The sequence below is a fragment of the Ornithorhynchus anatinus genome, chromosome X2 (genome assembly GCF_004115215.2).
Source record: "Ornithorhynchus anatinus isolate Pmale09 chromosome X2, mOrnAna1.pri.v4, whole genome shotgun sequence".
In the NCBI taxonomy this organism is placed as follows: Eukaryota; Metazoa; Chordata; class Mammalia; order Monotremata; family Ornithorhynchidae; genus Ornithorhynchus; species Ornithorhynchus anatinus.
The window spans coordinates 29,114,568-29,140,153 of NC_041750.1; the positions used below are offsets into that span (position 1 = coordinate 29,114,568).

General features: G+C 51.6%; 1 protein-coding gene across 1 annotated transcript in view; it reads right to left on the minus strand.

The window, feature by feature from the left end:
* Nucleotides 1-19,703: 19,703 nt before the first annotated feature.
* Nucleotides 19,704-25,586, minus strand: part of TSHZ1 (teashirt zinc finger homeobox 1) — a 55,222-nt gene continuing 49,339 nt past the window's right edge. The window contains exon 2 of the mRNA XM_029053416.2: nucleotides 19,704-23,741. Within this exon, the coding sequence (XP_028909249.1) occupies nucleotides 20,521-23,741 (3,221 nt within the window). The 3' untranslated portion in view covers nucleotides 19,704-20,520. The remainder of the gene's footprint in view (nucleotides 23,742-25,586) is intronic.

A 25,586-nucleotide genomic window follows, 5' to 3' on the forward strand; every position in this document is an offset into this window, starting at 1 on the left:
GGGACTTCTGACCCCTCACAGCCCAGGTTTCTGACTATACCTGAGAATGTCCAATCAGGGTTGAATGGACTCAAAATGGTGGCGCTCTTGCCTGTTGACTCTTAAACTTTTCCCCTTCCGGTCTGCTGCCCTCCTAAAATCTCTGCCCACCCACCCTTGCCCCCACACTTACAGAGAGACAAGTCGGGACCTCTGGATAGGGCCGAGGGCGGAAGTGCCCTCCCTTGCCAAAGGCCAAACTGCCTGCTGGGGGCTCTCCTAGTTCTGATTTCCCAAGAAACTGCGGGTCCCCTAAAGATGAGAGCTGGAAAATACCCGTGTCTGCAGAGCTGGGTTCTGGCCAGTCACACCCTCCATTACCCCAGTCAGCCGCATCCAACAGTCCAAGCGCACGGCGATGCCATTGGGAGGCCACGGCCCCCCGGCACCTGGACCAGCAAGCACGGATCGGGGGGAGCCGACTCCCCCGACATCTGCTCGTCCAATCATCTCCCCGAACCCCCCCAGTCACCTCCCTCTGCCCTCACCCCAGGGTGCCTTTGATGTGGCTGATTGAAAATCCAGCATCTGTCCGGGACACGTTCTCTGTTCCAAAGGTTATTGCATTTGTTGACTAGATTCTTCATCTCCAAAGCTCAAGTGGAGTTTTCTTTAACTCACTGCTTACTAATCAACTTTTTCTTTCTTTTTGCAGCTTGTCATTTTGTTTAATGTTGCAAAACAAGGCAGTTTTTTTTAGCAGGATCTGATTTTGCAAGGATGTGTCTAAACTTAAGTGAAATAATGGATGTAACAAAATACCACCAAATATGACAGCTTTGTTCTGCCAATGTAATTTGCTGATTCTGGAAACCAAATGCAGAACAGGCCGTGCCAGTCTCCGAAAAGAGGCCTGTGTGACAGAGGGAGAGGGAGAGAGAGGGAGAGAGAGGGAAAGGGAGAGGCAGGCTGAGCCTCTTAAATGCCAGCCTCCTAGCCTAGATCGCAGACGGCCACCTCAGCTTGGGCTTCCCATCCCCTGGGCACGAGCAGTTTTCTAATTCTGGATTGTTGTTCCCGGCCTGGGTCCCAAGGAGGCTAGATCTTTCCAGATGGGGAAGGAGGTTCCATTGCCACTGCCCCCATTTTGGGGGCAAATTCTTTGAGCTTTCTTATTCGGGATGATATTTTAAGGAAAAATTGGTTCTCTGGGGAGCTGCCAAACTGCGCTTTGGGGAGGGGAGTGGGAACTGAGCCGTGTCTCCAGGGAGCCCCGGCAGAGGTGGCAGCGAGCCTCAGATCCCAGCCCATCTCTCACCCCTCACCCACTCCAAGGGGTCTGGCTCAGGCTGGGATCTGGAGCTTGGGTGGGGAAGGGAAGGGTCTCACTCTCCAGGGCGGACCTGGAGGAGCCTCTGACCTGCCAGGTCCCCCTCCACAGCCCCGGGCAACCCTTCTGGATGATTCTCACTGAAACCATCAAAGACCAAAGGGCAAAGATGATGTTCACTCCGGAAGTGGGGGGGGAATGGGAAGGGCAGCAGGAGGGAGAGGGCAGAAGTAGGGGAGGAGGAGCAGGAGTCTGAGGAGGAAGGGGGATGGAGAAAGAAAAAGTTTCCACTGGATATGCTGCCCCTGGACCAGGATCCCTGCAGGCTGAAGAAGTTGCCAGAGCCCCACCCAAAGGCACACAGTAGTCTGTGCCACCAGTGGCCCCTTGCATCAGAGGCATGTCAGGGATCCGGGGCAGAATGGAGTAGTGGATAGAGCACGGGCCTGGGTGTCAGAAGGTCATGGGCTCTAATTCTGGCTCTGCCACTTGCCTGCTGTGACCTTGGTCAAATCACTTCACTTCTCTGAGCCTCAGTTACCTCATCTGTAAAATGGGGATTGAGACTGTGAGCCCCACGTGGGACAGGAACTGTTTCCAACGCGATTTACTTTCATCCACCCCAGCACTCAGTACAGTGTCTGTCAAAGAGTCCTGCCCATGGGCCCATCTACAACCCTTCTCCTGGCCCCAGTCCCACCAACTACACCATCCACACCCCCTTCCCCCCAACACAGTCCCACCCACAGCCCAATCTCCTCTTCCTGGGTCTGGGGTGACTGCGACAGCAACTCTGGATGCACCTCTCCCACCTATGAGCTTGCTTAGCTGACAGTGGTGAGCCCGGGACTCCCAAGAGAATGAGGTTGAGCAGGAGAGAGTTGAGCTTGCTCAGTGCCGATTTACTAAGTGCAACAGTCACCGACCTCTTCTGCTCTGCACTGCCACCTTGGCTATACAAGATCTCACAGTACATGAGCCCTGGTGAGAACCTGGAGACTGCCTTGATGAATGCCCTAGGGCAAGCCCTAGTGGGAGTCCTGGGGAGAGCCCAAAGAGTGCCCAGGTGATAGTGCAAACCCTGGTGAGAGCCTTGGTGAAAGCCCTGGTAAGAGCATGGAGAGTTGCCCTAGTGAGTGCCCTGCTGAATGCCCCAGTGCAAACCCCGGCGAGAGCTCCAGCTTCCCTGTTTGTCCTGAGGTGTAGCACTGCTCCTTGGCTGTGTTTGGTACAGATGCATTCTATGTGGCCCCGAACAGGGGAGATTTATGTCTGGGCATGGAAAATAAAAATCAGCATTGATTAAAAGCCCCAGCTAGACTATCCAATACCGCCCAAAGAACATCAGTTATTTTGCATTTTGACGTGGCGATTGATAACTCATAAATGCAAGCAGGAATGACAAATGCAGACGGAAACTAGCTTTGACAAAAACGATAACAGTATCAGTCTCGAGGGGCGATGGAGGTATAAGCAGGAGCTGTTTAAAATATTTAATCATTTTATGAAGGCTGCGAGATGTTGTTTGACCCTGAAGGAGTGTGAATGTCACATGGATCAGAAATTGCCAAGTCTTTGAAGTGAAATAAAAAAAATGGTGTTATTATAGATCCTGCTTGACATCCTATCATTTTTGTATAGGATTAAAAATATGTATACAAAGCTCCAGATAAAGGGCTCCTGCAAAAGATGTCTTGGTTGGAGGGAAAAAAGTGAATACGTGCCAGATGAGAATGTTTTCCACGGAATCCCAAGTAGCTCTTCTGTTTCTCCACACAGTGGGACTGCGGTCAGTTGTCTGCCTCGGAAAGGGCCTGGGGTCGGTAAGCCAAGCTGGTTGTAATTGGTTCGTGAGGTAAACAGTTGTCTCAGGGAGCTGTGATGGCTGGGGGGGCGGTGGTGCAAAACTGTCCAAAAATGGTGGCCTCCCAGGACCTCTCAAAAATGGCATCCAGGAAGGACGTCCTCAGGGCAGCATCCACCCGGGGTCTTCTGAAGATGGCAGTCGCATGGGACTTTTCAAAGGCCTGGAACCTTTCCCAAAATGGTCGCTCTGTGGACCCTCCCAAAATGGCAGCAACCTGGCTCCTTCCAAAGATGGAGGCCATAAGGCCTTTCTCAGAGGTGGTGGTGGGACAGAGGTGGTCCATTAACTGGGTGTATTTTGTGGTCTCAGATCCAAGCTTCCAGTAGGGGGTGGTGGCTGCAGAGGTAGGAGTGAAGCAGCAGGATGAAGCAGCAGAGAAACTCCTTGGCTCAAAATTTGCAGATGAGCCAACTGACTCACTGGGGCTTGTTCTTGTCTCTCTCACTGCTGACCTCTAGTTCATGGCCTCCATCCTGCTTTCATAGCCAACTGACCAGCACTCTCCCCATCTTCGAAGCCCTTTAAAATCACATCTCCTCCAGGACACCTTCCCTTCTAACTTCATTTTCTTCATACTGCCATTTCAGCACTTCCAGTGACACCTAAGCACTACAGTACCCAATCTCCCCTGCCCTCGTTACCCTCATGTTCAGCCCTGTCTGTCTGAAGGCCGCCTTAGGTCCTTTCCTATGGTATTTCATTAAGCACTGACTATGTGCCAGGCACTGTACTAGGTGCTGGGGTTATCTGCATAATGCTAACAATAATAATAATAATAATGTTGGTATTTGTTAAGCGCTTACTATGTGCCGAGCACTGTTCTAAGCGCTGGGGTAGACATAGGGGAATCAGGTTGTCCCACATGGGGCTCACAGTCTTCATCCCCATTTTACAGATGAGGTAACTGAGGCCCAGAGAAGTTAAGTGACTTGCCCACAGTCACACAGCTGACAAGTGGCCGAGCCGGGATTTGAACTCATTACCTCTGACTCCAAAGCCCGTGCTCTTTCCACTGAGCCACGCTGCTTCACAATAATAATAATGGCACTTGTTAACTGCTATGTGCCAAGCCCTGGGGTAGATTCAAGTTAGTCAGGTTGGACACAGACATTGTCCTACATAGGGCTCACATTCTTTATCCCTATTTTATAGATGAGGTAACTGAGGCCCAGAGAAGTAAAGTGACTTGCCCAAGGTCACACAGCAGACACGTGGAGGAACCAGGATTAGAACCCATAACCTTCTGACTCTAAGGTCCAAGCTCTATCTACTAAATCACACTGTTTCCAGTGGGTCCTACCCCTGGAACGCTGCACACCCTACCCACACACCAGTGACCCCCAGCACAGACGCAGCCAGCTGGACCAGATTTCCAGGGCGGTGCACACACATAGGCTCCAAAGTCTCCAGGGAGGGAGGAGGAGGCAGGGCACAGTTGGTCCTCAGGGGGTTGGTAACCATGGTTCCTATTTAGCGAGTGGGTCTAGGGCTTCTGGTCTGCCAGGGACACGAGGCCGACACCAGGGAGGAGCAAAACCACCAGCCAATCTTGCGGGAAAAGTCACTTGAGACAGGATTATTGCACCTTCCTCTGCAGGGCCTCAGCCGGTGAAACACTCTTCCCTGCCCTCTCCCTGGGGCCCCTGTCCCAGTGCCTTCCTCACCTGCTTTCCAGCTCTCAACCTGGGGGTGTCGGGTAGAAGCTGGCAGTCCGAAGAGGTTTGGTTCAGCGGAAACCTGGGTGCTCAATAACTTCCCCTCAGCCCCATAGTACTTATGTTCATATCTTAATTTTATTCATTTATTTATATCAATGTCTGTCTCCCCCTCTAGATGGTAAGCTCATTATGGGCAGGAATCATGTCTACCAACTCTGTTATATTGTACTCTCCCAAGCGCTTAATTCAGAGCTCTGCACATAGTAAGCACTTAATAAATACCATTGATTGATACTATTTCTAATGCTGTTATACTACTACTACCACCTGGTCAGAAACAGAGATGGAAACAGAAACTGTGAGACAGCCAGCTTTCCCTGTGACTCGCCGGTAATGTGGAAGGCTCCGGAAACTGCCCTTGGCGCCCATCCTGGAATGGAAGTCGGGCGAGTCCATTTCAGCTCTGTGTATGGAAGCTGAGGTCACTTTGGCCAGAAATGGGTCCTGCACAGGAAAATCTACCCAAGCAGTAATTAATCTATCCAAACACTTTCCAAACAGACTGGTGCCCTTAACCAAAACAACACTCACAGGCTCTCCTTTCCAGCCTCACTGATACCCATATGTCCCAGGCAGTGCTGGTCCTTGGGGAAGAATCTGTGATCCAGAAGTTGGGTTCTGACCTTTTCATCATCTTCTTCCTCCTCCTTTTTTTCCCCCTCCTTTCCTTCCTCCTCCTTTTCCTCCTCTTCCTTTTCTTTCTCCTCCTCTTTCTCCATCTACTCCTATCCCCCTCCTTTTTCTCCTCCCCTTCCTCATTTTTTCTTCTTCCCCTCTTTCTTCTCCTTTTCCTCCTTCTCTTCTTCCTCCTCCCCCACCTGCTTCTCCTTCTCTGCCTCCTTGCTCTCCTTCTCTTGCTCTGATTTGCTTCTCCGCCTCCTGGACCCACCCAGAACCCCATTTCAATATCCTTGTTGCTCAGTCTGAAGCAGTGTGCAATTAGAACAAGGGTAATCTTCCAGGGGTGTAGCTGGGGTGGCTTAAATTGCACTGTTTTTATGGGGATGGGAGACTTTTCAACATAGGTTTCCTTTGTGAAATGGCAACACCCCTCCTGCAAAGTCAACTCCTTCTCTGAAAGTCACCACTAGTTTTATAATTTCTGAGTCATTAGATAACAGATAGAACTCCACACTTAGTGGTTTCCAATGTTTATGGTCTGCAATTCATTCTTAATGAGCTCTCTCCGCTTCTTTCTTCTTCTTCACACTTCCTGCTGGGAAATGTCTTACTCTGCCATGGCTTTTCTTAATGATTCCACAATCATTTTAGAGCCGTTTCTTCTGCCTTATGTATGTCTGACACCACAGCAGAGCCGGGCTCACAGCCTCGCAGTTGGAGGTGTAACCTTTAATGTATTAATTTCTCTTGTTCAAAACAATTTAACCTCTGGCTTGGTTTGGTGATTGCTAACTGTTCCAATTAAATGCTGCTTCCATTTTTTGTCCTGGGGGGTCTCGCGCTGGCCATTGCTGGGTCCACCATAAGAAGGGGTCTTCATCAATCCGTTATCGAGCTTTGGAGTCTGTCCTGGTTTCCAAGAGGAGGAATTGGACTGGGTTTAGCCACTTGCACCAACGCCGGGTCAGTAAACACCGAACTGCATCCATGAAGGTACTTTCTGAGTCCCTGGGACCTCTGCAGACCCCTGTGGATAGTTTCCGCAAAGTCTTCCACCTTGTCACACCTCCCTGCCATCCTCACCTGCTGAGGGATTGAAAAGTGGGGTCACCACACAATTGCCATGGAAACAGTGAATATAACCCATCCTGAGACTCTCCCCCAAAGAGTCTCTGTACCCATGGTCCCCAGAGCTTCCTTAAGACTTCCCCTTCGATGGGGCCCTCGAGCAATGGCAGTGAGATCAAGACCCTTATTCTTCCAGGTGGACAACTAAATCTAAAGTTGCACTATTAGATAATAATAGTAATAATAATAATAATGGTATTTGTTAAGTGCTTATTATGTGCAGAGCACCGTTCTAAGCACTGGGGTAGTTCCAGGGTAATCAGATTGTCCCATGTGTGGCTCACATTTTTTAATTCCCAGTTTTACAGATGAGGTAACTGATGCACAGGGAAGTTAAGTGACTTGCCCAAGGTCACACAGCAGACAAGTGGCAGGGCCGGGAGTAGAACCCACGACCTCTAACTCCCAAGTCCGGGATCTTGCCACTAAGTACGCTGCTTCTGTAGTAGTAGTAGTAGTAGTAGTAGTAGTAATAGCAGTATTTATTGAGGACCCACTAGGTGTGTTGCAAAGGACGAGTACAGTAAGGTACTATTCACTGGATGGCACCCTCATTTTGTAGAACTTGGTTTGAATCCAGAAGTCAAGCTGCTGCCACACTGTCAGTCAGCCTCCCAAAGGATGTGCTGGCCTTCTTGATTTGATTATCTACTTCCTTATCTATCGAAGCATCATTGGACCTCAAGCTGCCTAGGTAAGAGAATTCCATGACAGCATTTAGCTCTGTTGCCAAAGAAGACCTTTAGTTGGCTGTAGATTTTCCTTGGTGTGATCTCCCCTTTTGTAGACTGTGAGCCCGTTGTGGGCAGGGATTGTCCCTACTTGTTGCTGAACTGTACTTTCCAACTGCTTAGTTCAGTGCTCTGCACACAGAAAGAGCTCAATAAATATGATTGAATGAATGAAAAAATGAATTCAGCATCTCAGTTTTCTTTCTCAGTGTGTGGGTGGGCTGATTGGGCGAAGTGTTTTACAATCACTTGCCTGTCTTCATAGGTATATGTGTCTTAAAGTCTGGTTTGGGCTAGACCCTCCTGACTCTCAATACTTATTACAAATCACTTGTTCTCCCCAGCCAACTAAATATGGTGAATGTTGGATGGTCCCTTGGATGGTCCCATGCAAATTGTTCCCCCCAGCCAACTAACATGGTGAATATTAGATGATCCCACCCTGGCCTATGCTTGCTGACATTAGAGCCTGCAGGGAAGAAGAGTCGGGCCCTGAGAGCCAGCAATGCCCTTGACCTGGAGTGAATAGGGAGGGACCCGGACGTAGGAGGTTCTGACTTGTTTGTGAGTGGACAGAGACCTGCCAGAGGGATCGACTTCTCCAAGACCACCAAGAAATGAACTGATCAGTTGCTGTTTTTCCTTTAAGCTTCAAAAATCATAGACTAATTATGTGGAAGCACGGTAATATACTCTGGCCGTCACTCCTCAAACCAATCAGTCGATTGCATTAATTAATTAATATGGTATTTGTTAAGTGCTTATTGCACTGTACTAAGCGCTGGGGTAGATACAAAAAAACAGCCTGGGAAAAGGCCATGTCTCACAAGGGACTGACAGTCTAAATCCCCATTTTACAGATGGGGTAACTGAGACACAGAGAAGTGAAGTGACTTGCCCAAGGCCAAAGGTAAGTGGTGGAGGTGGGATTAGAACTGAGGTCCTTCTGAATCCTAGGCCCTTGCTCTATGTATTACTTTGTGCAGAGCACTGTACTACGTACTTGGGAGAGTACATCAGAGATGGTAACACAGACACTGTGGAAGCCAGCTCCTGTTCAGAAATGCAGGGCGCAGCCTGACCCAACAAGCCCAGAATGATCCAAAGGAACCACCCACCTGCTCGGTTTCTGAGGGAGGTCCTCTCAATGCAACCGGCCCTTCCGCTCTGCTGGCGGGTGACCCCGACTGGGATCAGCTGCTATCCTAGGTGGGGGCCAACAGTGATTTCAGCCACGACCTAGAAGGGCTCTGCAGAGTTAGGAGAGTGGTGGCGGGGACTCACCGCTGGCTCCTGGAAACTCTGTCCATGCTGGGGCTTTTTATATTTTATAAATCAGTGGCATGGCAGAAGCAAGAACCCAAACAGAAATACCCATTTTGTACGTGGGAAGACAGTTAACCTTTAAACAGATGGATAATCCCAGACAGCACTGTAAAATTAATAGAGCCGAAACCTTAGGTCTCAAAGCCGCAGAGTACACGTTGGGAGAACACGCTTTTGAGATCGAAAGAAATTCATTTTTTCTTCCTCGGTCCTCTACACATCTATATGTGACGAGAACCATCAGGAAAAGACGTGGCGGTCATGACCCTTGCTGGATCCCGTACTCTGGAGTCAAAGGTTTTGAATTCAGGTCAACCAGAATGACCCTTCTGAGGCCAGGGCTGCCCAGAACTAGTCACCAGCAGGATGCTGTAGCCCAACGGGGGAAGGGTGGGGAGGTCACAGTTGGCACCGTGGGGAATCCTGGCCACTTCCAGCCAGCTGCCAGCTGTGGTGGTGGTAGTAGTAATAATAGTAGTAATAGTGGAGGGAATGGAGGGAATGAGAGGAGGGACCCTTCCAACAGTAGTGGGGGCCACCTGCTCCCATAGAACATTGGCACAGGGACTCCTGAGCAGTAGGGCAGACCCTGCAATGTCCTGAGCCTGGAGTGACCTATAATCCCCTGGGCTGGTGAGCACCCAATCACATGAATGTCTTCGGTCCAGATAAATAGCGAATGACTGCAGCTCCTGAGAAGCAGCCTGACCTGGTGAATACAGCACGGGCCTGGGAGTCAGAAGGACCTGGGTTTTAATACTGATTCAACCACTTGTCTGCTGTGTGACCTTGGTCAAATCACTTGACTTCTCCATGCCTCAGTTACCTCAACTGTCAAATGGGGATAGTGCCCGGCACATAGTAAATACTAACAAATATCATAATCATTAGGACTGTTTGCTCCATATGGGACTGGGTCCAACCTGATTAACTTGTATCTACCCCTGTGCTTACTACAGTGCCTGGAATATAGTAAGTACTTAACAGATACCACAATTATTATTATTATTGTCGTTAACATCCTTTTCTGTGGGTTTGGAACAAGGTCCTCAGAATCCCCAAAGTCTGCTCCATAGAGAAGGGTGTTCTCCCCAGGCTATGGCCAAGGCAGTGGCCTGTTGGACAGGAAAGCTGGACACCAGCTGCAGCTCCCTGGAGAGGGAAGGGCCCAAGCCCGCCAGGGAATGACTCAGGAATGAGAGCAGCTGGCAGTGTCAAGACACATTTTATTGCTGCTGGGTTATTACTGTCGCTATTATTATGGCATTTGTTAAAAGCTTACTGTGTGCCAGGCACTGTATGAAGCACTGGGATGTATACAAGCAAATTGTGTTCGACACAGTCCCTGTCCACATGGGGTGCACAGTCTTAATCCCCATTTTACAGATGAGGTAACTGAGGCCCAGAGAAGTGAAGTGACTTTCCCAAGGGTTGGTAAGTGCCTTCTCCATGAGTGGACGTCCTCACTGGGCAGAACTCCCCTGCCCAACCCTGGCTCTCAGTGGTTCCCCTGGCTCACCAGAATGGGGGCAGTGCAATGTGGGCACAACCAGCACAGGATGGACAGCGTGAGGATGATGGGAAATGGGGGTATGGGCAGACAGAGGGGGTTCCCAAGTAATTAGGTGGCGCCTTGTCCCAGGGGGGATGACCTGATAAACCCGATGGAACGGGGAGTGCCACTTTCCCGAGTGCAGCGGCTGGGTCCTGCAGCGTCAGGAAGCCTGGCCAGCCACCCCAGGGCGGCCGAGAGGCGTCTGCAGCTATTATTAATGCGCCGCAAAGCTGTTTTTTCATATCAATTTGAAATTATACATCTGGGAAATCCCGGAGCAGCGACAGCCAATGCTTCCCTTCTCTGCGGGCCCTCTGCAATTACTGGAACGTGCAAATATAATTTAACACAGGTACAATTCAATCAGTCACCCCCAGCACAAAGAAACCTCCACCTCCCGGAAAAACGGGGGAAAGAGAGTGTTTCCTTGCCAGGGGCTCCAGGGATCTGTAAGAGTTTCAAAAACAAATGTATTAGAATATTTAAACACCAGCGTGAGGGGAAATCCGGCTGGATCAGTCAGGGAGGGGGTGGGAAGGGGAGGGGAGAGGGGGCAGGCGGTGGCTGGGCCTTTGGAGGTGGCAAAGGAAGCTGTCTGTACATGGCACCCTCTCACCAACTGTTCTCTGCCCTGTGCTCATCCCCCTGTTCTCCTCTCCAGCTCTTGGGGATCCCAGGATAAACAGGGTGCAGGAGAGCAGATGTGATGAGGTGGGAGAGGGAAGAATTATGCAGTGTTCTGCAAAACCCCACAGGACAGGCTCGGTAGCCAATGAGACAAGCTACGCCTCTTTCCATTCTCTTCTTCCTCCTCTCAGTAATTTCTTCTGCCTCCTCCACTAGATTGCAAGGTCCTTGAGGGAGTGATTGTATCTTCTAATCCTCCTGTACTTTCCCATCAATACCGGACTCTGTCCACCAAAGATACTTAATAAATGCTAATGATTAACTGACACAAGGAAGGAAAGACGAGAGATAAGTAGGGCCACCAAGGAGCCAACTTTGAGGAAGATCCAGATGGGTGACTGCAGACATTTTTCATTCTTCTTAGGGTCTGCTAATGCTTCCTGGGTCTCCAAGTACCTGCAGTGATACCCCATGCCCAAGAGAACCTCCAGTGATCTCCAGTGACTTCAATGCCTGGCAGTGCCCATTGTTTGACCTAGGGGAACTCATTTCTCTTCTCTGGCCCTCAATTACCTCATCTGTAAAAATGAGGATTAAGACTATTTGCCCTAAGAGGGACAGGGACTGTGTCTGACCTGATTACCTTTTATCTACCCCAGTGCTTAGAATAGGGCCTGGCACTTAGTAAGTGCTAACAAATACAATAAAGAAAGACTGCCTGATCTTTTCATTCCCCCACTCTCCCCTGTGCACAAAGTTAATAATTGGCACCAGTGGAGGGGAAAGAGCTCAGGTCAAGAAAAAGCAGGTTGGAACAGTGCTTGTTACATAGTAAGTACTTAACAAATTTCATGACAAAAAAAAAATGGGTCAGAAAACAAGGCAGGGAGAGTTGAGGCAAAATGGTCAGCATGCTGTAGAGACAAAGAAATGAATGTCATCACTATCATCATAATCAAGAACACTTATTAGGAATATACTTTTGTGGGTGCCATCTGTGTGCAGAGTGCAGTACTGGGCACCTCCTTGGTGTAGAGAGCTTTACAAGCACTTGGGAACATACAATTAAAGCAGAAGACAATGTTCTTTGTCCTTAAAGACCTTACAATCTAATGGCAGAGACAGGCAGACCTAGATTGTATACATACCACAGGAACAAGAGGGAAAGCATGGAGATACCTAGTATCCTACATGTAGAAATTAGTGGAATAAATAGACCAGTATATATGTGGATGCTAAGGAGGCTGAACGAAGTTATGACCGGGAAATGGGGAAACAATCTAGGAAGGTCTGGAGGAAGAGGTTAGATTTCAGGAGGCTTTGAAAATGGGGAGACCTGTGGTCATAAGATCTGAGGGAGTTTCAGGTAGGCATCAGGGTGTGAACAAGAAGCTGGAGATGGGAGAGTCAATCACGAGCTATATAACAAGCCATCCCAAGGGGCCAGCTCACCCAGGACATCTGGATTCCCTGGCTCGATGTTATTCCACTTGTCTACAAAGAGCCAACTGGCCAATGGCAGCTCTATCTTCCAAAATGTTGGACCCCTTGGGTTCTGGAGTCACAGTTCAATAGCTGGAAAGAGAAGCAGTGTGGCATAGTGGATAGAACACAGGTCTAGGAGTCAGAAGGACCTGGTTTCTAATCCTGCCTCTGTCACTTGTCTACTCTGTGATTTTGAGCAAGTTACTTCACTTCTCTGTGCCTCAGTTACCTCATCTCTAAAATGAGGATTAAGATTGAGCCCCATGCATGTTCTCGGCCACCTCCTCCCTTTCCTCCTGCTCTCTGGCTGGGGAAGGAGGCATCTGTGCTGGGGCCCCAGAGAAGGCCACTAAGTTTCCCAGCTGGACTGGCCCATGCTGACCTCACGGATGTCTCTGCTTGTAGAAAGAACAGTACTTGGACTGGTGAAAGTACTGCTCCACTGAGTATGACCCTTGGAATAAGTGTGTGTGTGTGTGTGTGTGTGTGCACACGCATGCGCGCACACAAGAAACTATGTGTGCACATGTGCACAAGAAAGTGTGTATGGACATGTGTACGAATGAGTATATGTGTGTGTGTGTTCGTGCAAGAGAGGGAGAGAGGAAGAGGGAAAGAGCACGAGGAATTATCTATGCACGAAGAAATTAGAAGAGAACATTTTCCAGCGCAATTGAAGCCCATCTCCTGAACAATGACGACAGCTCTTCATTTTCGACAACAATAGAGGGCACGTAGGAGTCAGCTCATTAGAATATCTGTGGCTCTTTTCTGTTCTCTCTGCATTAAGCCCCCATAATGTCAGTTGTCACTTATTAATGACAATTAACTAGTAATCAGCAGTGAGACTTTTCTAGGTGGTCCTGGCTTGACAGGTGAAGAAAGGAGGCCTGCGTAGAGCCGTGCGGTGACACGGAACCTTCAAAGGGAGCGCGGCATTTCCATAAATTAGTTGAGAACGCAATTTCCCCTGCTACAATCTCCTTACAGCTAAAGGATCTTTAACCCTAGAAAGGCCACAGGTTTGGACTGCCCCCTGGCTTCCACGGTCCTTCACCGGTGGAGTGGGGAACCTCAGAGCCCTCGGCCCTTCACCTGTGGAGCGGAGATCCCTGGGGCCCACAGTCCATCACTGCCCATGAGATCCCTGTGGCCTGTGATCTGCCACAGGATGCTCCCCAGGCCCTACGTTCTGGCTGCAGGATCCCTGCGATCTGCCATGGGACTGATTGGTTGACCCCTGACCCTGCGATCTGGCCTGCTGGCTCTTAGGGTCCCTGCAGGGCTTGCGGGGCTGGCTTTGGATACTTGGCCACTCTGAGGATAGAAAATCCCTCCCCCGCACCAACCCCACTGACTACATTACATTACACTCTGTGCACACTCATCCAGGGAAGTGGGGAGGACCAGGGAGGGCATTCTGATCCTGGAATTGGCTCTACAACATAGGGATGACCACAATGACCCAGGATGTGGGTCTGCATCGCTGAGGTGACCACATTGACCCAGGACATAATCCTGCACTGTGGGACTGACTACACTCACCCAGAATGTGACTTTGGACTGTGGGACTGACCACGGTGACCTGGAACGTGGCTCTGCACTATAGGATGCTGACCAGAATGTGAGTTTGCACCATGGGATGTGCTACGCTGACCCACACTGTGACTTTAGACTGTGTGACTGACTAACCTGGAGTAGAAAGAGGCTATGCACTAAGTAATTGACCATGCTGACCCAGAACACTACCACGTCACTGACTGACCATGCTGAGCCAGACCGTGATTCTGCACCACATGACTGACCATGCCATCCAAGAATGTGACTGCACCGTGGCACTGACCAACCTAGGGCAGAATATGGCTCTGCACCATGGGACTGGCCACACTCACCCCAATTGTGGCTCTGCACCTCAGGGCACGCCACACTGAGCCGGGCACAGTTCCAGTCCCGAGCAATATCCAGGCTGCCGCTGAGGCACTAAACTGAGACAGAGAGTCCTGTGTGCCACTGCCCACCATCCACTCCTCACTGCACCCTAGCACCAACCCTCTTGCCCAGGGTGGTTTTTGCTTCAGGGGAAGTAGAAGGTAAGTGAGGGGCCCTGGGGTGGGTGGACTCTCCTGATCCCTGTCTCCCTCCCGTGAGCGAAAGCTATTTTTTCCTCCCCAAGAACCGGAGAGGGATGGCGGCTTGCTGGGAGGCTCGCCAGCACTCATTGTTTGGTTCGAAGGGTTTTTGAGACATTACAATGCTTCCATGACAACAAATAAGATGTTACATTGTCACTGTGATGCTCACAACTATCTAACCGGGACTTAAGGACGAGCCCTCAAGTTATATTTAACGGAGAGATCGCGAGGAGACGGACAGGGCCCCAGAGTGTTTGTGGCAAAAGGAACTTTCCTTCGGTTCTGAAAATCAAAATACCCCCCGCTTCTCTGGCAACCCCTGGGATTCTATTTCCCACAGTTCCCATTCATGGCCAAAGGGTGCCAATAGCAGGCAGGGAGGAAGGGCTGGCGGCAAGGTCCAGTCTCCTCACCTAGGGACCAGTAGGCTGTAGAAGTGGTTGGCTTCTGGGCCTGCAACCACACAGACCTGAGTCGCCGCTGAGATGGCCCAATTCTGGGGTCTGAGGCCGGGGATCCATTGGGAGCATCACTAAAATCTGCCCTTTCCTCTCCATCCAACTGCTACCACTTTAATACAATCACTGATCCTAGCCCACCTCGGTCACTGTAATAATAATATTTATTAAGCACTTACTATCTGCCAGGCACTATACTAAGTGCCAGGGTTGATATAAGCAAATCAGGTTGGACACAGTCCCTGTACCAGGTGGGGCTCACAGTCTCAATCCCCATTTTACAGATGAAGTAACTGAGGCACAGAAAAGTTAAGTGACTTGCCCAGATCATTTTCTACAAAGACATTTGATCCATGTTTCCCCATCCGTCAAGAACCTCCAGTGGTTGCCCATCCACCTCCACATCCAACAGAAACTCCCCACTGTTGGCTTTTAAAGCACTCAATCACCTTGCTGCTCCTACCTCACCTTGCTGCTCTTCTACTACAGTCCAGCCTGCACACTTCACTCCTCTAATGCCAATTATCTCACTGTACCTCATCTTGTCTATCTCGCCGACCTCTTACCCACGTCCTGCCTTTGGCCTGGAACTCCCTCTCTCCTCATATCTGACCGACAATTACTCTTCCCCCCCCAAAGCCCTATGGAAGGCACATCTCCAAGAGGCCTTTCCTTACTAAGCCTTTTCCTATTCTTCAGCTCCCTTCTTCATCACCCTGACTTGCTCCCTTTATTCATCCCACCTCCCAGCCCCACAGCACTTATGGACATAACTGTATTTTATTTATATTAACATTTGTCTCCCCCTTTAGACTGTAAGCTCACTGTGGGCAGGGAATGTGTCTATTATATTGCTATATTGTACCCTCCCAAGTGCTCAGTTCAGCATTCTGTGCACAGTAAGTGCTTAATATGATTGACTAAGCAGGGGTGGGCGATGGCCCTGCCTGGCAGGCTGGTACTGGAATGGGTTCACCCTGGCGGAATGGTGTAGGGTGGGGCAGGGTTTGGGCCTCAGAGCACTTTACTTGTCAGTAAGGTCTCGAAGCCAGGGCTATTTATCATGCTTGCTATTTCAGTTCTGAGAAAAAAAGAGCCTGGAGGTGATTAAGGAATGGAAAATGGCTCATTGATAAGTCGGTTCATCCATCCAAAATCAGGCTGAAGCATCCAAAGCATGTATTTGGAAGGCACAACACTGGGATGGGCTTAAGATAGAATTTCAGAAGTGCCTGAAAATGGCTTCAGATGGTTAGACTGTGTGCCCCAAGGCACTACTTGGCTCCAAGGGTCTTGGAAGTTCCCACAAGTTTTTGTGTGGTTGTCGACCAGGCTCGATTCAGGGTCTGACTACTCTAATGCCCTCCTCGAGGAAAAGAAACTCTTTTGTTGAACTGGTCAGAGGCTGTTGGGGTCAAGGGCCAATTGTGGTCCTCTCTGTGGTTTTGGGCCTGAGGGAATAATAATAATGATTATTATTATTAATGTGGTATTCATAAAGTGTTTGCTATGTGCCAGGAACTGTTCTAAGTGATGGGGTACCTACAATAATAATAATAATAATAATGTTGGGATTTGTTAAGTGCTTACTATGTGCAGAGCACTCTTCTAAGCACTGGGGTAGATACAGGGTAATCAGGTTGTCCCATGTGAGGCTCACAGTTAATCCCCATTTTCCAGATGAGGTAACTGAGGCACAGAGAAGTTAAGTGACTTGCCCACAGTCACACAGCTGACAAGTGGCAGAGCTGGGATTTGAACCCATGACCTCTGACTCCCAAGTCTGGGCTCTTTCCATTGAGCCACGTTGCTTCTCCAAGGTAACCAGGTTGGAAAGAGACCCTATCCCACAGGGACCTCACAGTTTTAATTCCCATTTTACAGTTGAGGAAACTGAGGCAGAGAGGAACTGAAGTGACTTGCCCAAGCGAATTGACACACTCACTTTTCTTCTCCCCAGTTGTGCTGCTCTTTGGCTTCTCAAATTCTCATGATCGCCCTCTAATCTCTCACCAGCTGCGGTGACCTCTTGACCAGCCCAGCCAACAGGTTGGCCCACTCAAGAGGCCAAAGGGCAGGTCATTTTGCCTGTCCTTAGCCTGGTCCTGACCAACCCCAAACATTGTCCATTTGGCCGATTAGTGTCCAACTTAGCTCCCTGCTCCCCTGGGACAATCTCAGAGGGTTTATCGCTTCTCTGCCTTCCGGGACAATGTCGCCAGGCTTGTGGCTTCTCCCAGATCCACTACCTTGGCAGGCGAGGACATAAATAGAGGGGATGTGACCGGGAAGGGATGACACCAGGGAGTGGCACCCTTCCTTGGAAAAGAAAACCCTAAACAACGGGATGTTTTTGGCATGCGGGCAGCTCCAGAAACAAACTGTTCTGCATTGGGAGGCCTTGTCACCTGCTGCTTCCACTATCCCAGGGGACAAAGCTACAGTGACAGCTCTCTCAGGAAGCATATAATAATAACAGCTATTATTCGTAGTAGCAGTAGTAGAGTTATAGTTAAGTACTTACTTTGTGCCAAGCACTGTTACAAATGCCGCAGGAGATACAAGTTAATCAAATTGGACACAGTTCCTGTCCTACAAGGGACTCACAGTCTAAGTAGAAGGGAGAACCGATATTGAATCCCTATTTTAACATGAAGAAACTGAGGCACAGAGAAGTGCGGTGACTTGCCCACGAACACACAGGAGGGAATTGGCAGAGTCAGCATTATAACCCTGGTCCTTTGACTCCTAGGCCCGTGCTAGGCCATTCTGCTCCTAATTCTAATTCTAGACACTTCCCAGAAGGAAATGCCCACAAGGCCCACCTGGCAGACCGGATGCTGCGAAGCAGCAGAACAAAGGCAGCTGGGGACCAGTGGAGCACTTAGCAACAGCAGGGCCTTCCGGGAGCAGCAGAGCACTTCGAGAGAAGCCGACCTGGAGGAAGAGAAAATTCCATTCACCTCTGACTGAGCTGGTCTCCCTCTGGTTGTCCAAACCAGCTGCCTCACACCCACTTCTACCCAGCCGCTGCCAAGATTATGAACAACCCCACGGCCCGGTAACAGCCTCAAGACTGCTCCTGTGTGACAGGTACTACCCTGGTCCCTGTGGGAACCACCCTGAGATGGTGGACCATAGTCCCTGCCCCCAGCTACCACGGATGCCTACTAATAATAATAATAACTGTGGCATTAGTGAAGTGCTTATTATGTGCCAGGCACTGTATCTAGCCCTGGTATAGTCACAAGATAATTGGGTCGGACATAGTCCCTGTCCCACAGAGCGCTCACAGTCTTAATCCCCATTTTACAGATAACTGAGGTGAGAAGGTGACTTGCCCAAGGTAACACAGCAGTCAAGTGGTAAAACTGGGACTAGAACCCAGGTCTTCTGACTCCCAAGTCCTAGGCCACGCTGCTGCCTCTGGCTGTCCCCAAGCTGTGCTGACACCCAGCTGCCCTGGCAAACCCCCAGCTGTCTCCCAGACATCCCTGTCCTCTAACTGTCCTCAGATGCTCCAGTGGGTCCGCAGACCCGAGAGCCTGGCAGATCCCGTTGCCTCTTGACCTGCCTGGGGGAACCGGCCCATGGCCCGGAAGGCTCGGGCAGATGGGGAACGGCCTCGGGTCCTTCTGGAGAGAAAGGATCCGGCCCCGATATCTGCCCTGTCTCCTCACTGTCCCCCACATCACCCCCATCTCCATTGCCCACACTGCCCCCTGCCCCCCAACACCCAAAGGGAGCCTCCTCAGCCTTGCTCGGCACCCCCGGAGACAACACCTCAGTGGCCTCTCAAGGAGAAAGAAGTGAATTCCCACTGTTCGCCTGTGGGCAGCCTGGTCCGGTCCGGCACTACCGCCGGGGCGCTGCCGGCCGGGTCCGCGCGGCCCCCCGAGCCCGCAGAATGAGGACGGGACAAGGGCGAAAATCCAGAACTGCAGGTGGGTTTATTTTACAGTTGAGAAAACAGCGGGTCTCATCGTGGGAACCAAAATGGACTGTACAATAGTAGTGAAAGAACATCAAAATGGATCATTAATAGTGCATTGCCTGCTTTGTGGTGGATGGAATCATTTAATTAGTGTTTATTTTTGTCAGGTCGCTCCTCGATTCACTACTTGCGTCCGGTAGACGCAGGTGCCGGTAAAATGTCTCTATTTCAATCAAGCTGCAGGAACTAAATTTTATTCAAAAATTGTGGTTTTACATTATATACACAGAAATTGAATATAAAATGACAATATAAAAAGTTAAAAGAGAAAGCATACAGCCGGAAGGTATAAAGAAAGTGAACCGTTGCGAATGGCCCCGCGTCGGGTTTGGCGGCACGGTGTTAAGCAGACACGCTGGGGCAGCGGACACGGGGACAAAACTCCAGCTTGGGTCCCTCTCCATCTTACTTCCTCCATTCCCCAAGGCAGCACTCTCTCCAAAGGGCAGCTTGTACCAAAGCTTACATTTGTAAATAACCAGAAACTGCAATATTTTACAGGGGAAAAAAGGAGCATTTTTACAAGTATTTGTTGGTTTTTTTATAACAGTTTGCATACTTTGTGTGTGTGTGTGTGTGTGTGTGTGTGTGCGTGTACACGTGCTGGCCAAAAAATGGCATTTTTCAGCATACAGAGGGATTGGGCATATACATATATGTATATATATATATACTTACATATACATATATAAAAATACATATATATATATCTATATATAAAGATATATATACACATATCTATATATAAAGATATATAGATACACACACACATATATATATTTTTATATATGTATATATATAGACAACTCTGTTACTGATAATGACCATTACGATTTTGGAAATGTCCACAGTTGTGTGGCCTCTTAAACCCCGTAAGCCCCATATAGAATTTCTTTCTCCCAACAACGACATGCAGGATTTCTTCACAAACCGGTTCTGCATAAAAAAAAGCTCATTAGTGGGTGTGAATTATTAAATCAGTTGTGTGTCTGACACAGCTTTAGAGCTGAGCGAAATGCCTTTGAGGGGGAAAAGGCACAGAGATGCTATTACAGTTCTCGAAGGGTTAAACGCGACACCACCACTCCGACGGTCTGTGACCCTTATTGTCATGGCAACTTTGTAATTTTAGGATGTCTTTTTTTATCATTGTCTTTGTGTCTCTCTGTACGGCTAAATGAACGTTTCTGAATCGTGGGTCCCGCTAAATTCTACAAAAGATAAGCTTAGCATCAAGAGCAGATGTTGGAAATAAAGGTCAGACTTTGACTCACCAAAAAAGGAAAAAAAACCCAAAAAACAAACCCTAAACCTCCCCCCCAAAAAATAAAAAAGGGCAAGAGAGAGGAGAGAGAGAACCCATGCGCAGATCAGACAAAGGAGCATATAAATAGAACTACAAAATATGTGTAGGAAAAACCAAAGTCCAGAAAGACAGGTCAGCAACAAAAAAAACAGACAACTGTGAGAAGCCCAGGCCGACCCCGTGCAGTCCCTTGAAGCTCGTCTGTTAGTGCAATGTTCCGGGCCCGGCGGCAGCTCTCTCGCATATACCCATGCGCTTGCGCGCTACGGCTTGTCCAGCTCCGTCACGTAGATCAGGTGGTCCTCTGGGGGCTTGCCATGGGTTTTGCTAAGGTGCAGTTTGACCGCGTGCTTGCTGGCAAAGGTCCGGTTGCAGAGTTTGCACTGGAAGGTGGAGCCAGTGTCCTCCTCCGCCAGACCCAGGGGGCCCAGGGCCTTGCCCACCAGGACCTTGGACACGCTCTGCGGCTCCTGGATCTGGGCGAGCGGCAGCTTGGACAGGTCCTTCAGACTGAACCCCAAGTGGGTCTCCAGGTGACTGATGTAAGTGGACGCAGTTCGGAACTGAGAGGCACAATCATTGCAAAAGAAAACAGGATGTCCGGAGTCCAGGTTTTTCAGGAACTTTGTCCCCCCTGTCCTCCGGAGCTGGTACTTCACATTGGCCAGCCAGTGGCTGATGGTGGTCATGGAGAGACCGGTAAACTTGGACACGTGCACCCGCTCCTGCGGGCCCAGGTCCGCCAGCACGTACTTGCCATCGGCCGTCTCTCGCAGGCTGGCGGCGAACTGGGCCTGGAGGATGAGCAGGTGCTGGGGGTTCCAGTTGGACTGGCGGCCCTTGCGCTTATGCACGGGCGACAGCTCATCCAGGGCCTCCTCGAAGCCGCTGCCATCCGCGTCCGACTTCTCCGACACGGTGGAGGAGGGCGTCGAGGACTTGGGCGTCAGGCGGCCCGTCAGGTTCTTCACCATGTCCGAGATGTCCAAAAGCGCGCTCTCGCGCGGGGGGGAGGACCCAGGGTCCCCTGGTGCCTTGGCTTTGGCCTTGGTCAGGTCAATGGGCTGGTCGCTGCCCTCGTAGTAGTAGCAGCGGTCGGGGGCGGCGGGAGCGGCAGGGGCGGTGGCGTCAGCTTGTTTGGCGGCGGCGGCAGCCGGGGGGTGGGCGGGCCGGTCCAGCATGCTGGTGCTGATCCGGTACAGCATGGCCAGCGGGTCCAGGGCCGGGCCGGCGGGCTTGGGGGCCTTGCCCAGGTGAGTGTTCATGATGGACTGTAGGGCGCTCAGTGGGTTGACGAAGGGCGGCTCGGGGGGGTGGTCGGTGATGATGCCCAGGCTGTTGCAGCCATTGGCCAGCTTGGCCGGGGGCGGCTCCGTGCCGTTTGGCGTGGGCCCGGGCGCCTCAGCCTCGGGGCCTGGTAGGGGCGGCTGCTGCTTGCCGTGCGCCCCCTCGGCCTTGGGCAGGTCCTTGGGTTCCTTCGCCCCAGGGGAAGCGGCCTTCCGCAGCTGGGGTGGCGGCTTCTCCCTGTCGGCCGGCCGGTCCTCTCTCTTGACGCCGGCTCTCCCGGTTACCTTCTCCACCAACTCTTCCATGGCAGACACATTGCTCTGGCGCGGGGGCGGGGAGAGGCTGCCGGCAGGGTGCAGTGGAGCCCCATGCTCAGCAGCCAGGGGTTTGGTGCCGGCCGCGAAGCTCGGCTGGACTTGCACGCTTTGCGCCGTGGGCGGCAATGGCTTGGCGGCGCCCGGCAGCTGGTAGGCGGCGTGGATGCTGGGGTAGCCGCCCCAGGCCGGGGCGCCATTCTGGGCCTTGCTGATGGCACTGCTCACCGTGTTCTCCAGGGACTTGAGGATGTCCACGCCCCCCCGGGGGCTGTCGCCCAGGTCCTCCTCGCGCAGGTACTGATAGAGGGTGGCCGGCTCAAACCTCTCGGGCGCCTCCTCCTCCTCTTCCTCCTCCTCCTCCTCCTTGATCTTCCGCTCCAGCTGGCTGGTGGCAGGCACCCGCTCCTCCTGCTCCCGCTCGGGCTTGGCCTTCTCCTCGGCGACCCCGTCCCCAGCCCCATCCCCGGCTGGTGAGTCGGGAGGCTTCTTGGGAGCAGAGGCCGGGAGGCGGGTGTGGGTGGTCGGGGGAAGAGGGATGGACTGGATCTTCTCCTCCACCGTGGGGTCCAGGACCAGCTGCTTTCCCTTCTTGGAGGCCGAGGTGGTCACCTTGAGGAAGTGGCCGGTGACCATCATGTGGGCGGTCAGCTGCTGCAGGGTGTCATGGGAGCTGCCGCACTCCATGCACTTGAGGATCTGTGCCTTGCGCGCCTCGAACTGCCACGTGTAGCTGGCGCCGTTCTGGTAACCGTAACGGTTGTTGGGCGTCACGTAGGGGTTGGCCGCCTTGGGCTCCTTGGCCGCTTCGGGGCCTGGGCCGGCCTCGGGGCCGGTGGCCTCGGGAGAGCCCGGTGAAGCCACATCCTGCAGTGCCCTCTTCTTGGTGGACGGGACCAGCTTGGTGATGGCGGGCACCGGCTCCTTCAGAGGCACTTTCTGGTAATGCTTGGTTTTGATCATGTGCACGCTCAGGTCCTGCAGGGACTCGAACGAGTGGCCGCAGTACATGCACTTGAGCACCTTCTGCGCATCCTCCTTGCCCTCCATCTCCATGAGCGACCGCTTCCGCGGCTTGGACCAACGCTTGGTCTTCTCCGCCTCCTTGTCTCTGTTGTCATCGCGGTAGTGGCCCGTCTCGTTCATGTGCACCGTCAGCTCCACCAGCGTGTCGTAGGCGGCGCTGCAGTCCTTGCAGCGGAACTTGCTGGCGCCGGTGAACACGGAGCCGTAGAGCTTGTTGTTCTGCCGGTACAGCTGAACGGTGCTGAAGAGGCTGGGCTCGGGCAGCAGGCCGTAGGACGGCGTCTGCTGCAGCGTCTTGGCTAGCGCGGCCTGGTGCCAGTCGTAGCCCGAGCCACCGCCCCCGCCAGCTGTGGAGGTGGAGCTGCTGCTGCTGCTGCTGCTGCTGGTGGTGGTGCCCGTGGTGCCGCTGCCCATGCCCGCGCCAGGGGCTCCTTCGCTCGGACCACTGGTCCCAGAGTTGCTGGCGGCGGGGCTGGACTTCTTCAGGTCCAGGGCCAGGCTGGACCAGCACGAGTCCGAGAGCAGGTTGGCATACACCGCCTTGATCTGGGCCAGACTGTCCTGTGGGTAGGAGGCCCCGTCTGCCCCCGCGGACTCCTCTTTCTCCTCCTTGGACGACGAGGTCTTGAAGAGCGCCTGCTGGTCACTGCCTTCGCTGAGAGGTGACCCGTAGCCTGCTTCCTGGTTGGTCGCGGTGCTGACCGGAGAGTCCTGGTAGCTCTGAGCCTCTTTGATCTCCGATTCCTCGTGGCCCGGGAACTCACTCTCCTGAATGCCCAGAGCCGGCCCGTCCACTTCCTCCTCCAGGGGGTCTCCATGGACCTCTGCCGCCTTCAGCTCCTCCTCGGGAACGTAAGCTGCAATGGAAACAGAAAAGAAGGAGGTGAGGACGGTGCTCCTTCTGCAGAGCTGCGCCTGCCCCCACCGGCCTTCCTCCCAGGCACTCCATCCAGCCCCCACCTCTGACCCCGTCTCTCACAGACACTTCAGTTTCCCCTCGGAGGGGCTCCGGCAACCTCCTCACCCGACCACAGCCCCCAGTCCCTGCAGCTCCACACAAGTGATCCCCCGTGACAAGCCAACAGATGAGGCACAGTCTTCGACCCTACCCCCCAGGCACTGGCAGCCCCTGCTCCACAGGGACCTGGACTGCCCCCAAAGGTCTTCTAACACCATAAACCAGGCTCCCCAATGTAACCAGGGGAAACTCGTGTCTCCAGAGACCCTGGACGGGAAGGGGGTTGAGCCACCGAGAAGGAGAAGGCCTAGGGAAACCATAGGACTACATTCCCCACTTGGCTACTGGCTTACAGGAAATATCAACTTTGCTATTGTATTGCCACCTGGTGAAACTATACAATCTTACCAAATTATGTGTTTATCTGCAACCAACTATTTTTCAGCCTGGCAAATGTGATATTCATGAACAGATGGCCATTATATCAAAACACATTCACTCCCAGGGCCCACCTCACAGTCGGGGCTCGTGTACACCTCGGTGACAAACGCCTAGCTCCCTGGGCCACAGCTCCTGCTTGCCCATCCCCTCTGCCCCGCCCCAGTGCCCAGGACCTTGGTAGGAGCCGCCCCCAAGCCGGGCGGCAAAAAGCCGCTACCGCTGGGCTTGTCTGATGGCAAACTGGCACCGTCTCTTGAGCAGAAATACCCTATCTGCCTCGGAGGGAAAGAGGAGAGTTGTGGTGCCAAGGCTTGCTGAGCCACGGGCTTGTTCTTGCCCTGAGGTCTAGCCCCAACTCTGCCACTTGCCTGCTGCGTGACCCGGGGCAAGCCACACAATTTCCCTTGTGTCAGTTTCCCCATCAGCAAAATGGGGATAAGATACCTGTTCTCCCTCTCTCTTAGACTGTGAGCCCAATATGGGACAGGGACTGATAGACTTGTACCTGCCCCATGCTTGGCACAAAGTAAGTAAGTGTTGAATAAATAACATCATTATTATTATCATTATTGCCTAGAGAAAGGCTGAAATCCAGTGAGAGAAAAGCTGAAACTGAATCTTTACTCTATCGCATTACAATCATTATTATTGTTGTTATTATCATCACTGTTATATTTGTTGAGTGGTTCCTATGTGTCAAGCACTGATCTAAACCCTGGAGTAGATACAAGTTCACGAGACCCTGTCACACAGCAGACTCAGTCTACGTAGGAAGGAAAACAGATATTGAATCCCCATTTTACAGATGAGGAAACTGAGGCCCAGGGACACTAAGTAACGTGCCTGAGGCCCCACAGCAGGCAATTTGGCAGAGCCAGGATTAGAATCCAGGTCCTCTGACTCATAGGCCTGTTCTCTTTCAACTAGGCCAGGCTGTACTTTCCCAAGCACTTAGTACAGTGCTCTGCATACAGCAAGCACTCAATAAATACCATTAATTGAATGACTGAGATATTGAAAATGGTATCCCGCTAGTCCATCTCAATAATCAGAAATCCAGGGCCCCTTAACAGCTTCATCATGGCTCCACCACAGGACTGCCTCATTCCTTAAAGCTCTGGGGTCTGGGTATCCACTGATCAGGTCATGGGGCCTGTCTGCTTTACAGTTTTATTTCAGACACCCTTTGCTTACTTACAGTATCGACTGAAAATCCCCCATTCAATCCTGATGGCTGCATTTCCGCTCCAGGTTTCAACTCTTTTTTCATTAAGCAAAAAGTGAATAAATAAAGAAAATGAAA